The sequence below is a fragment of the Rhinatrema bivittatum genome, chromosome 2, assembly GCF_901001135.1.
Source record: "Rhinatrema bivittatum chromosome 2, aRhiBiv1.1, whole genome shotgun sequence".
Classification (NCBI taxonomy): domain Eukaryota; kingdom Metazoa; phylum Chordata; class Amphibia; order Gymnophiona; family Rhinatrematidae; genus Rhinatrema; species Rhinatrema bivittatum.
In genome coordinates this window covers 422,606,634-422,621,089 of record NC_042616.1, presented here as the reverse complement: position 1 = coordinate 422,621,089, position 14,456 = coordinate 422,606,634, and the positions used below count along the sequence as shown (strand labels likewise).

At 45.3% G+C, this 14,456-nt stretch overlaps 1 protein-coding gene across 4 annotated transcripts in view; it reads right to left on the bottom strand.

The window, feature by feature from the left end:
- Window positions 1-14,456, bottom strand: part of CSNK1E (casein kinase 1 epsilon) — an 81,964-nt gene that overhangs the window by 28,787 nt on the left and 38,721 nt on the right. For all 4 annotated transcript variants that reach the window (XR_003854661.1, XM_029590230.1, XM_029590228.1 and 1 more), the window contains exon 2: window positions 3,261-3,348. Coding sequence is in view for 3 of the 4 variants with exons in the window: in XM_029590228.1 (XP_029446088.1) it covers window positions 3,261-3,348 (88 nt within the window). In the remaining variant the exon portion in view is untranslated. The remainder of the gene's footprint in view (window positions 1-3,260; window positions 3,349-14,456) is intronic.

Here is a 14,456-nt window from a genome sequence, read left to right as displayed (position 1 = left end):
CGTCCATTACCTAAAAAGCCTTTTTTAATTTAGTTTTTTTGCTCAGCAGTTTCCTTCTGTTTCTTAAAGCTTCTGACTCAATCGGAATCCGCCTCCACCGGGCTACAGCTCCGTAAGACTTCATTTCCAACTAACCGGGCATTACCCACCCACCCCCAACTCAGCCCCGGCCATCACAAGGGCTCAGCTGTGGACTGCAAATTTCAGCTCCCTCTGAACCTCGGCTAACGTCGAGCCTATATCCTGCCCGCAGGTGTTGCCGCTGAACAAGGAGTGGACCCCTCCCACCCCAAAGAGGTTTTGCGAGCGCTGCCTCTGCAGCAGCTCCAGTCCCAAGTGACATGGACAGCGGAAGACCCGCGGCCCAGGAAACAAATCCGGGGACACCCCCCCCCCTTGCACGACGGTGAAAAAGCACTCGCAGCTGAGCCTCCAAGGCCAGCCTTTAAAATGCCCTTCCTGATACCCCCTACACGTTCACAGAGGGTAGGATTTACTGTTAGGTGGCCAGGAGACCCCACCCCCCCAGAACACCGCAACCTTTTATCCCTGCATTAACAACCTAAGACCCGTGTCAGCAGAAGCAGGACCACAAATCTCTGTGTCCTTTGGCACGAAGGTGTGTGTGTGTGTGTGTGTGTGTGTGTGTGTGTGGGAGGAACCACTCAACGTAAGGGCTGATAAGATCACCACAGAATTTGGGGGGGGGGGGGGCCTGCATTACACGGTGTATTCTGACTACCTGGCATGAACGCCCATCCACCTGGAGCAGTGCTAGAGCAAAGCTGCTGCCCCCGGTGTCGCATCAGGGCCTCCCAAATCTGTTAATTATAACAGGATTAATTGTGCAAAAATTACTGTAAACAGCACCTTCCTTCCCGATATGACAAGGGGGTGACCACAGAGCCCTGATGTCTCTTATTGGGCCATTTGGTACCAGTCTTGATTTTTCAACCTCCAGCCAAAAGTATTTGATTTGTAAAATCATTAATTCTGCTGAAACAGCACTACCGGTCCCAGAATGCTTTGGGAGGGGCACTGAAAAAGAAAAAAAAAAAAAAGCATCCCAGTTGCTCCTTATATTCATTCACCATCTTAAAATTGGGGGGGGGGGGGGGGGGAACCTGATGAGAGAGAGAGAGGGAGCTTGACCTAAATGTCACTATCTAACCAAGGGGAACAGACAGCAAGAGAGCAGATTCTCTCATTTTCTTCCCAGAAGCGGCTTTTAACGCCTGCTTAACAAAAGCCCTGACAGGCAGCCGGACAGCACCTTGCCGGCTCAGTGACTGAAGACAGACGGCAGCAGAGCAGATGGGAACAGCTGGGGGGAGGAACTGTGGGGCAGAGAGGGAAAGAGAAAAAAAAAAGTAAAGCTGTAAGACAAAAGGAACCCCTCTACAGCAGAGGGGAGCCCACCAGGCCTAAAATCCCCAGTACGCTTTGCAACCTGACTCTCCCAGGAGGGTTGTTGAAAGCAAGGGTCTGCATGCATTTCGGGCAGAACTCCAAATGTGCCCTGGAGCTTCCGGCACCCAGGCGGCCTCAGATTCATTCCTGATGTTTTCAGCATAAGACAAAAATAAACGCGGTCGACAGCAGCCACCTCTCCCAAAACACCTCTTCCTTTTTATGTCCCCCTGGCTCAGACTCCAGCAAAACAAAACTGAGCTGAAGGATCTTGTAATCACCTCCTCCTCCTCATACCCAACTAAAGAAACGGTGCAATATTCCCTTTATAGCAAATAAAAAAAAACAAAAAACTACAGACCCAATGGAGCAGACCAGTCAGTTGTGCTGAGAAAGGTTCGCGTGCACAACTCTACATTCGTCAGAGGCAAAAACAATTTTACTAACTGGAGGGAGAAAAATACGTAGTTTAGAAAAATAAATAAATGTTTTTTAAATTTGAAGTAACAAGATGGATACTAGAAAAATATGAATACTACATATTTCGACTTGAGTTACTTATTGCTTCAAAGAACGAAAGTTTACAGCACATGTATGATCCATACCCAAAATATGCTGAACAAATGTTATAACAATCTGCTCTTGCTCTTATTTCTCCCCTCCTTTACTCAGGCTTTCCTCCCATTCTGCATCTCTGGGAAAAATGCTTAGTAAAATGACCCCCCCCCTGTATGTGCGGCATGCACAAAGCACAGCCACAACCACCCCTCTTCCTCAAGAGGTACCTAGCTTCCCCCCCCCCCCATATCACTGATTTATCTCCCCCCCCCCACGAAGTCACCAAATTCTGGGAGAGCGATGACCGGATTCTTTCTCTTTTTATTTATAAAGCCTTTGATATTCTGCTTTTTCCTAGAAGGCAGGTTCCCGGCTGAGGAAGGGACGACCACAGGACCACAAGAGAACGTACACGACAGGGAGAGACATTTGCAGCGGCCTTAAAGGGTAGTGCCGTGCTATCCAGACCCTGGCACAGCCCCCCCCTTCTTCCCTTCCCCCCCCATCCACTGCTCACTGTGTAACCCTGAGTCAATCACGTAACCTCACTTGGAGGCAGGAACACTATAACCAGAGTGAAGCATCTTTTAGGAGTATTTTATGGCTAACAGAAAGCCAAAGGCAGAAAAAAGCTAAAAGCATAATCCGAAGCATGGATGACCCTGGAAAGAATGTGCAAAGTACTGCTGCAACACTGTTCCCTGCCCTGCTTAATATATGTAAGTCTCATCCTTTTAAAATGGCTGGGGGGGGGGGGGGGGGGAAGGGAGGACTTGCTGCTGTCAAATATGGCTGGACTAGGAACATCATCCCACATGGACAAAGGGAACGAGGACAATGGGAGCTGTCTGGACAGGGACTTCCTGACACAAGTTGAGTGGCCACCAGGAAATCCATGGTCATAGTGGCACAAAGCCAGAAGGCCAAGTCACAAAAGTCTTGGCGAGGGCTCGCTGAGTGAGCAGGATGTCTGAACTAAGAATAGCCCCGATACAATGTCTGGGACTAGGCTGAGAAAGGCCATGCAACCCTCTTCTACCTCGCACCAGTCCAGCATGGCAAAATGCCAGCGATGAAATGCGGCCAATAAAATCCACGCTCCCATATGCCCAGAGACCCCAGACGAAGAGTGGCTCCCCAAAGGTCAAGAAGAAGATACCCTGGATAGCACGATCAGCTCGTGCCCATAGAGCAAGGCTTCTAACTCCGCTACGCACCGATACAGCAGAAGAATTAAAAAAAAAAAAAAAGTTTCCAACCCTCCTAAGTTAAAGCACCCCAAGCACACTTACCAAGGTAGATATCCCCAAAGGACCCACTGCCGATCTTCCTCCCCAGCCGGTACTTGTTCCCCACTCTGAGCTCCATGGTTAAATCTCTCTGCAAATGAGAAAAAAAAATGAAATACAAAACCATCAATTTCAGAACCAAAGATCGACAGATGCTCAACTCTAAAAATCATCTTTTCCCCAGCAGCTGCCACACCCTATCCATGTAAATTAACTGGGTATATAACTCATCCAGATAAGAAACCAATGAAACTCCCTGCAGGCAAGTAAATGTTCAAACACAGAAAAAGTAGCAGAGTTGGTTTTTGTTTTGTTTTTTTTAAATCAGGAGATAAAACTCTCCTCCATTTGTGTTCTCAGAAGACAAGTTTATCAAGAAAATCCTTTGTGCATTGTTGTTAGGGGAGGGTGGGGGAAGAGTCTGAAAAGTAGAATTAAATTTTGTGTTAAGACAACTAAAAAAAAATTATATATATATATATATATGCCAAAACTCACATCAGATTCAACCGGAACCTAAACGTTTATGTTGAACTTTTACATTTACTAACATTCTTTACAAAAGTCCAATCTGGAGTTCCCTGCCACTCTCTCCCCATTGGGGCTTGTAATTATAAAGCTGATAAGATTATTTTTTTTGCAGGAGTGGATGGCACCACGACAAGTCTTGGGCTCCGCCTCTGCATTCCATGATATTACACTATCACCAGGATTTTCGGCTGCTCACAGTCTGAGAAATTAAGTAGTACAAACAATTTATACATTTTTCAGTACTTAAACAAAAAAAAAAAAAGACTTATTCCATTAACCTTAGCAATTTTTATCTTATCCAGAAATGCCAAGAATGATTTGTATGTTGAAAAAAAAAAAAAAGCAGCTATCAATATTTTATTTTTCAGCGTCACAAAATCCAGGAGAAGCAGGCAGTCCTGGTGACCTCAGAGTTTAGAGGCGGAGACAGCTAAAACTAATTGTGTTGCTACCCAGCTCTGTTTAAAAAGAACACAATAGAAATAGATCTGGATTTGATTTCTGGGCAAGGTCTTCTGTTCCCTGGGTCAGCTGGGGGATGCTGAGCTGGGAGCACTTACAGCCCTGGGTGGGGGAGTAAAGGAATCTCAGCCATTGCACAACAGCGACATCTAGCGGCCAAGGTTTAGGGGGCCATGATCACAGGGTTTCAGAAAGAGCCCTGGTGCACGATTCCTGACAGAGGTCTGTTGCTGCAGTGTCTGCAATATATGTAAACTGGGAGAGAATACAATATACGGAGGAAAATATCCCCAGCTAGTTGCAAACCAAGGTTCATGGTGCCAGACCCTGCCCTGGCTCTTAATGAGCTGGAAAACCAAACGAACAGGAGGAATCCACAAGCAAAAAAAAAAACCAAAAAACAAACAAACAACCCCACACCATAAACACATCTCCAAAACATCCTCCCAATAAACGTTAAAAACGTCAGGGCTTCTACTACATCAGATCCCAAACTGTTTTTGAAGGCAGCCGTTCTAGATGTACCAAATTCAACCACCGGGGATCAAGTTCCCTTCAAGCATAACTTTAAATTACTCATGAGAACTGGTTTTATTTTGGCACATAAAACAAAACAATGTTGAGGAAATACTTAATTTTCAGATGGCTCAAAAAAAAAAAAAAAGTTAAAAATTCAAACTGATTTACTCTGGTTTTACCGTGGCAAAGTGCCTAGTCCTTCAAAAGACAGTTTAAAACCAAAAAGCAGAAGAAAAGGTTTGGCAGTTCAAAAGGCTGCGAAAGCCTCCACATTTCCAGTCCTGTTAAAATCCCTTCCTCAAGGCAGTCAGCCCCCACTTCCTTAAACATTTCTTAATCTAAAGACACTGCTCCTCTTCCTCAACTACTATGACACTTTCATTTTAACTAATTTTATTTTTGCTGAGCTAAAACACTGCTCCCTTTTTATCCTAGGCAAACTAGTAACGGCAGCCAGCAACCCTCACATGTTACCATCTCCAAGGGTTAACAGGGAGACCTGAATTGGGACACAGTCTTATGGAAAAGAGGAAGGTAGGGGGAAAAAGCATATACACCTAGCAAGTTTATTTTGCCAAAATCAGAGGCAAGGCATGTTTGCTTACCTGTAAACAAGGTTCTCTGTAAACAGCAGGATGAATCAGTCATAACCTGTAGGTGATATCATCTGAGGATGCTAACACGGACCCAGTTCGGCAAATGCTCTGAAAGACTTTTTATTTGAGGAGTTCCCACATGCGGATGCTGTCTCTTGATCCCTTCAGTTTCTTCCAGAGCTTAATCCGTAGCAAGGTAGTTGACTCGCTGGGAGGCAAGCTGATATTAAGCATGGCCGATTTATGCTGCTGTCTACAGAGAACCCTGTTTACATGTAAGCAAACTTACTTTTTCCATCAACAAGCAATCATAAATCCCAAGCTGAGAGTTGTTTTGGGGAGCAACTACTAAACAGACAACCTTGGACCCCACTGGTGAACAGTCGATTACTTGGTGAATAAGGCTGTACAGATCTACTTGGCCAAAGATATTCCCTCTTTGGGACATGCTGTCCAGACAGTAGTAGGCTGTGAAAGAGTGAACTGATGACCAAGTAGCAGCTTTGCAAATGTCTTCAATAGAAGTTCCCCCGAGATGAGTGAACGAAGCCACCAAGGCTCTTTCTTGATGAGCCTTGACAGATTCTAACCTGTAAACCAGCCAGAATGCAACAGTACACTACACAGTCAATTTGCTAGTTAGACATCCCTTTTGGCAATGGCCCCTTCCCAATCAAAGGACACGAACAGTTGAGAAGCTTGACCATGAGGTCGAGTTATCTTCAAGTAATACGCTAGGCAGGGCCGGTGCAAGGGGATTAGGTGCCTTAGGCACCTTCTGCTTTGCACCCGCCCCCCCCCCCCCAATCATGCCGCCACCCCGATCTCAGCCCTGACAGTACTGGTCCGCAAGCAGCTGAAACTCTACTCCTCCTCCTTGCCACCACTCACAGCCGATGGCCCCACAAGGCTTGCACCCCTTAATGGTCAGCGCCCTAGGCCCAGGCCTAGTGGTTCCATCGGCCCTGACGCTAGGGCTCCCTTGCAATCCAAGGACTGAAGAGTCCACGCTCCTTGTGTGCATGTGGTCTTAGAAAGAACCCTGACAGCACGACACTTTAGTTATTGTGGAATACAGACACCACTTTCATAAAGAATTTAGGGCAAGTTTGTAGAAGAAGAAGCCTGTTGTGAAAAAACTGCAGATACGGCAAATAAGAAATCAAAGCCTATAATTTGCTCTTCTTGTTGAGGTGATGGCTATGAGAGAGACTCTGCTTTCCAGGTGAGAAACTTCAAGTCTACTGACTTAAGAAGTTCAAGGGGAGCTTTCATGAACTGGGCCAAGACCACACTGAGTTCCCATTGCACTGGAGATCTACTAACCAAAGGCTTGAAATGCCCTAGTCCCTTAATGAACTTTGCTATTAAAGGGTGGAGAGAGAGACTGAAGCGCCATCCACCTGCTGATGATATGCTGAAACGGCACCAAGATGAGCTGTAATTGAAGAGGTGTTGAGGTCGGAGGACATACTGAAGCAAGTCTTTTGGGCTACAGAAAGAATCCAACTGACTAGTCCCACAGCATGAAAAGAACCTCTTCCACTTGAAAAATGTAGGATTTTCTGGTTAAAGGCTTCCTGGCTGAAATCAGATTGCCTTCCACTTCTTCAGCAAGGAGTAAGGAGGAGACTACTGAGCGTTCAACATCCATGCTGTGAGGGCCAGCAATGGAACACTTGCGTGGCAGAGCCTGCCGCACTCCTAGGTCATGAGGGTCAGAAACATCCCTCAAGGGACTCAGAGGCAGAACTAATAGATAGAGGAAGTACAGATATATTTGTCATGGCCAGGTCATGGCTGTGAAGATCCCCTTTGCCTTGTCCTGAAAGACCTTTTGGACAATCCTGGCAATAAGAGGAATTGGTGAGTACACAAGAGTATTGTGAGCTACTCTGTAGTTGCTCATATGTATGGAGCAGAGCTTCGACTTCCCGATTATGCTCCAAGGAAACAGATTGATTAACAGTGCTCCCCAAAGACAGAACAAGTCATTCATGCCCTCTTGATCCCAGGACCACTTGTGTGGTCAAATAACTTTACTGAGACAGTCCACCAATGTATTCTGGATTCCCAGTAGGTAGGCTGCTTGGAGATGTGTCTTATTGCCAGCCTATGACCAGATTCAGAGAGGCCCCTTTGCAGAGGGCGTTCCAACCTGTCACTTTTTTTTTTTTTTTTTTACAGAGAATATGGCCATCTGATTGTCTACCTGGATTAATATTCTCTTGTACAAGAGCAGATGAGAGAAAGCCTGTAGTATGTATCAGATGGCTTGCAGTTACAGAAGGTTGATTTGCAGGCAACACTATCCTCGGGACCATGTCCCTTGGGTCCAAGCTGCACCAGTGCTTGCTCCGCAAACTCAAATAGATGTGTGGGTGGTTAGGGTCACTTGATGTACCAGGACATACAATGAGAGACCTAGTTCCAGAACCTCCGGGTTTGTCCACCAGCAGAGGGATCATTGCATCTCGGAAATTACTGATAGTGGGGTAATGGCTACAACAGCAAATCCCACTGGCATCAGAAGGATCATTGGAAATCATGCACGTGTAGATGAGTCAGAGAAACCATGTGTACCGCCATGGCCACATGACCTAGAAGGACTAGGACCTTGCTGTCACTCTTCTGTTGTAGAAAGGATCTCAAGAGGCCCATCCAAACTCCTACACTTTTGGCAGCTCTTGAAGTGCGTATTTAGGCTTCTATGAACTGGATCCTCTGGGATGGGATCAAGTTGGATTTTGAGAAGCTGTACTGTTGTACAGAGGACTTACTGTATTTTTCGCACTATAAGACACACCTGACCATAAGATGCACCTAGGGTTTAAAGGAGGAAAATAAGGAAAAAAAACCATTGAGAGATTTGCAGGTCAACAGATGTTTCACTATAGATCTAATGAGATAGTTACCTTACTGATCAAACACATCCTAGAATAAAAAGGACTAATTACCCGTGCTTTTGAAATGCTCATTTTTCCATAACTACTGCAATAGCTTCCTCTAGTATCTCACTGTTATACTGTCTGTATCTTCCTCTTTTCTTCCTTGGTTGTTTGGACCCAGCATAACCTTCTTGATCTGAGGTGGGATATGGCTGTCCAGAGGTAGACCGTACAGCATCCAGCAGACTTCTGTTTTATTTTGGAAAAATAGCCCTTAATTTTTTTTTTTTTTTTTTTACTAAGCACGCTCTAAGTTTGTGAACCCATTACAAAAGAGCTACAGTTGTACAGGTCACTGCTGTGGGATTCCCAAGAAAGGTCCATGCCTCGAACTTGTGGTATCTTTAAATCCACTGGAGAATAGCCTGTGCCCTTTTTCACATCCTGTTTATTTTGAACTGCTGTTTTTTGAAAGACATGAGAGTTTTCTGTAAAAAAAAAAAAAAAAAAAAGGAAGGTCACTGATGTTACTGAGTGCACCATTTCCCCTGAATTTCATGCAACTAAAATTTAACTCGTAGTTGATTTTGTCCAAGTGGTCTCCCTGGATATCAAGTACTGTCCATGATTCTGTAGTCCAGATGACCCAAGGCTGCCAGCTGTAGAAAGCTGATTTCTGTTGCGTTGACAAAGAAGTGCTTGCACCCTCTCTGGCTTCCAGCAGTAGTGGGTGGAGGAGGCTTCAAACGCCATGGTGGCACCAGAAGGTGGAAACTTCAGCCCGGGGGGGGGGGGGGGGGGGGGGTTTGGGGGAGAGAAGGCAAGATCTGAAATGCCACATTAGCGACACGCGCTTCAGCCTAATCTGACTTCCAGCGGTGGTGAAACCTCTCCCTTGGCAGTTAACTCTGTTCAAGCATTAAAATAAAAAAAAGCTCACTGTTTCGCCATAAACCGGCTCCGTTTTCGGGCGGGGGGTGGGCGCAAAGCACGGCATACCGTGATTGACAAGTCAGTATGGCATGCTGCGCTGCACGCCCATCCCCCGCCCAAAAACGGAGCCGGTTTGCGTCGAAACGGTGAGCTTTATTTTAATGCCCGAACAGGGCTAACCGCCGAGGGAGAGGTTTTGCATGGTCTATGATGCTACATTCGCTCCATAAGACACAGACATTTTTCCCCCCGCTTTTGGGGGGAAAAAAAAAGTGCCGTCTTATGGAGCGAAAAATATGGTAAATATACTCTCTGAAGACAGGCCTGTCACCAACCAATCATCTTAGTATGGGAAAATACAGACTTCCTGCCTGCAGAGCTGCGCAGCTATGACTGTGCAACACTTCATGAACGCTTTCAGTGCTGCCGAGAGGCTGAATGGGAACACCTTGCACTGGTAGTACATGCCCTCTACCACAAACCTGAGGAACCTCCAATGGGCAGGGTGAATGAGAATGCGCGTACAACATCTTTCATATCCAACGTGAACATCTGGTCCTTCGACTAAATGAAGGGGAGAATTGAGTGGAGGGAATTTTGACATTTTCCCAGACCAGCAATCTGTTCAGGCCCCAGCAACCTGAACTTCTTGGGGTATTAAGAAGTAAAAAGTAGAATCTTCTGCCATGCCTGACAGCCTGCTGTGGAAGAAGGGAGGCTACTTTCAGCTGAAGCCGAGCCGACCGAGGGGTTGGAGCTGAAGACCAATTTCCACTGGACTGGAAAAGGGTGCAAGGAATGCAAACAGTAGCTATACTTCACAATTTTCAGGACCCACTTGTCCTTGGTGATGCAGATCCATTCTGGCAAAAAGGACTGTATCCTTCCCCTCACCAGAGGCAGTAGGGAAGTTGCTGCAGCACCAGAGGCAGTATAAGAGGGGCTTGATGTCACTGAAATAGATGGAAAGGCCACTTCTGGAAAAACGGGTGTTTTTAAGAGACACACTGATGACTGGATGAACCAGGTTACTCTCCTGCTGTTTTATATTGCGATTGCAGAATGGCTTGATGCTCCTAGTTTAGAACCACCATTTCCTGCACCTTACCCCCCAAAAAATGTCACCTATATAGGAAACATCTACAAGGCAGTTGTCAACACTGTTACAGAGCCCACTCACTCATAGCAAAGCAAGCCTCCTGGCTCCTATAGACACTGCCAAAATTCTGTTTGCAAAGTTGAATGCCTTGTACACAGATCGGATGAAGTACTTTCCATGCTCCTTTGCGGCAGACTGGATCTCTGCCTAACCAAAGTCTTCTGAACTCACCAAAGGTTTTAGTTTCAGCATGCACTTGTGCAAATGCTGCACCATAAACAGCTGGTGCGCCTCAGTCTTGACGTCAAGCATAAAATCCTAGAAAATCTCCCTTCCAATGGCATCTAATGTCTGTGGATCCTTCCTGGGAGGTGTCCTGGAGTGCTCTCATGAGCACTTCATCCATTTAAACACTGACTTCCCCAACACTGAAAGATGCAGCAGCTGGACTACACCAAAACCTAGAGCTGCCTGGACTCTGCAAGTCAATTTTTCGAGCTACCAGAAAGCATGAATCTGTCACATCCTCATTTGAAGTTCTTTCAGGAGGCCATATATTAAGATAGATACAGATTCCACATGTGGCTGTAAAAATTGCAAATCCAAAAACATCCATTTCTCAGATTAAATCGACAATGTTTTTGCCCATTTATCAAGAAAGCAAGAATACTTGAGATCTTCTGGAGAGGTTTATTTCATTTACTTAAATGTTTTTGTAGGCCACCTACATCACAGCTCTAAAAAATGGCATTAAGTAAAAAAAAAAAAAAAAGTAAATAAAAAATTAAGAACAAAAAAACAGAAAAAAAAAATTGACCATGTATATTGTGGTAGGGGACTGGTAGGGAATCCCTTGAATTCTCATCACCTGACCACGGTGTGTCATTCAGCCAGGACCCCAATGAAGACAATGTTAACAGATGAGGTGATCTCTGATTGTCCAAAAGGAGAAAGAATAAGTAGGAACTCCTGATACGATCTCTTCCCAGTCCGACTCCTGGGGAGATTCCCTTGGAGGAGAAAATCAGCTAAGTCAGGAAGTGGACTCATTCCCACTGCTGGCAATCCCTCAAGAAAGGTATGGACCTCCCGAGGACTCACTGGGGCCTTGCTATGGGGGAAAAGTTTCTCTATCCTAGAGAGGAGAGACTCCAACTTGCCCGTCTTGTTTCACGAACTAAAAAAATACAAAGAAAGCACATTTGCTTACCGTAAACAGGGCTCTCTATAGACAGCAAGATGAATTAGCCAGGAAAAGTGGTGGCATCATCCATTGGTGGTGAACAAACCACTCTCTCCGAGCTCAGTAGACTTGTACAGAATCAGCTCCTCTCCCCCCCCCCCAAGCTCTTGCCAAGACCCTTGCTTCAGATCCAGTAGGTCCCTCAACGATTGTGTTGAGGTCTCCGATGCGCAGCGCCTATATATGAGGGCTCTGCAGGTGTCAAATTCTTTGGCAGCGCCAATGGCACCTTATGCACCAGTAACACAGGGCTCTTTTGTGCCGACTATGCAGAGGTGGTGCCGACAGTGCCAACCATGCCAGATCCCTTGCTTTCAGCGTCACAGACTATACCAAAGCAGCCAGGGCCAATGCCTCTAGTTTAGAAGATGACAATGACTATCTTCCACACTGTTGCATTGGGGCCCTGCAACAGAGGTGCTGAAGAGCTCTGAGCCAGTTTTTCATACTCCAAGGGGATCGTGTCAGTCAATGCCCAGTGCTTTTTGAAGCTGCTCGGATTCTGATACCATATTCACAGCATGAGGAGATCTGCTTGACTCATCGCACACAGAATTCACTTAGGAGGAGGAGGAGCTCAGATGACCCTGGAGTTCAGCCATCTTATTGGCTCGATTTTTCTGTGACCTGGGAGACATCTAAGAACAATTGTAGCAGTTGGAGGAATCATGATAGGGCTCGATGCACCTACAATAAAAGGTCATGTCCAGAGATGGATATTTTTCATCCACAAATGCAATCCTTGAAGCCGCTGACTAGGTTTCTTGGGCCTAGGCATTTATAACATAAGATTTGTCATACTGGGTAAGACCAATGGTCCGTATCCTGTTTCCAGTGGCCAATCCAGGTCACAAGTACCTGGCAGGATCCTAAAGGGTAGATAGATTCCAAGCTGCTTAATCCAGGGATAAGAAGTAGATTTTCCCAAGCCTGCCTTAATAATGGGTTATGGACTTTTCCTCCAGGAACTTCTCCAAACTCAGTTGCTCTAACGGCTTTCACATATCCTCAGGCAACAAATTCCAGAGCTTAATTATGCGTTGAGTAAAAAAATATTTTCTCCTCTCAGTTTTAAATGTATTACCTATTAACTTCACTGTGTGTCCCCTAGTCATTGTACTCTTTGAAAGCATAAACAACCATTTCATTTTTTCTCATTTCATCCACCCATCTTATAGACCTCTATCATATCTCCTCTCAGTTCTCTCTTCTCCAAGCTCAAGAGTCCTAATCTCTTTAGCCTTTCCTCATATGGGAAATGTTCCATCCCCTTTACTATTTTGGTCACCCTTCTCTGCATCTTTTCTAATTCCACTTTTTTGAGATGTGACCAGAATTGCACACACACTACTCAAAATGAAGTTGCACCATGGAGTGATACAGAGACATTATGATATTCTCCGTTATACTTTCCATTCCTTTCCTAATAATTCCTAGCATTCTTTTTGCTTTTTTAGCTGCTGCTGAACACTGTGCAGAAAATTTCAACGATTTATCAACGATGACATCTAGATCCTTTTCCTGAATGGGGATTCCTAATGTGGAAACTTGCTATATTTTGGGTTATTCTTCCCTAAGTGCATCACTTTGCACTTGTCCACATTAAATTTCATTTGCTATGTGGATGCACAGTCTCTCAGTTTTGCAAGGTCCTCTTGCAATTTCTCACAATCCTTTTATGATTTCATAACTTTGACTAATTTGGTGTCATTGGCAAATTTGATCACCTCACTTACTGTTCCCATTTCCAGGTCATTTATAGAGATGTTAAAAAGCAATGGTCCCATTACAGATCCCTGGAGCACTCCACCGTTTACCTTTCTCATTGACCATTTAGCCCTACTCTCTGTTTTCTATCTTTTAACCAGTTCCCCATCCCCAAGAGGACACTGCCCCCCATCCTAAGACTTTTTAATTTCCTCAAGAGTCTTTCATGAGGGACTTTGTCAACTGCTTTCTGAAAACCCAGATACACTATATCAGCTGGCTCTCTTTTATCCAGATCTTCAAAAGAAGTGTAGCAGATTAATGAGGCAAGCCTTCCCTTGGCTAAATCCATGTTGGCTTTGTCCCTTTAAACTATGCCCATCTGTATGTTCAGCAATCTTGTTCTTTATGATAGTTTCTACCATTTTGCCTGGCACAGAAGTCAGAACATTGGTCTGTAGTTTCCTGTAGCACCCCTTGATCCCTTTATAAAAATTGGCGTTAACATTGGCAACCCTCCTGTCTTCAGGTACCATAGAAGATTTTAATAATAGTTTACAAATTACCAACAGCAGGGCCACAATTTCATTTTTCAGCTCTTTCAGCACTGGTGATATGCTACTCTGTCAGTTTTTCAACAAACTTGTTTTTTTTTCATGTAATGAAAAATGCTGTTGTGGGGGCTGCTGAGGTAGCAAGGCAGAAAAAGAAACTGATTTGTATGAAAAACTTAAAGAAAAGAGAGAGAGAGAGAAAGAGAGAAAGAGCGAAAGAGAAAGAGCGAAAGAGAGAGATGAACATCCGGACAGCAGGATGGACAAGCAATGACTGAGGGGGCTCATGAGACAACGTTCGCATGGGAACTCCCACAAATGTTCAGCAGAGCAAAGCTCTATTGGTCTCAGAGAAAGTGATCCGTTCAGTGCTGTCGGATGATGTCACCATGTCACGGCAAAATTCAGCACTGCTTGACAACACAGAAATTCTTCACCAATTCTGACAGCTGGGCTCCTCCTGGCTGAAGAATCCCCTGCTCTGGAGCGGGAAGGGGACACATCCGCTTCTAAACACCCCTATAGGCTCACCTAGACCCGGGCTGCGCAGATTACAAAGCTCAGGGGCACAGGGCTTGCATTCTGAGAAGCACCTGGTTCTGACACACTCCATGTAAGCTACACCGGTGCATTTTGCTGACCGGCTCAAGGGGCTTTACCTTCCAAG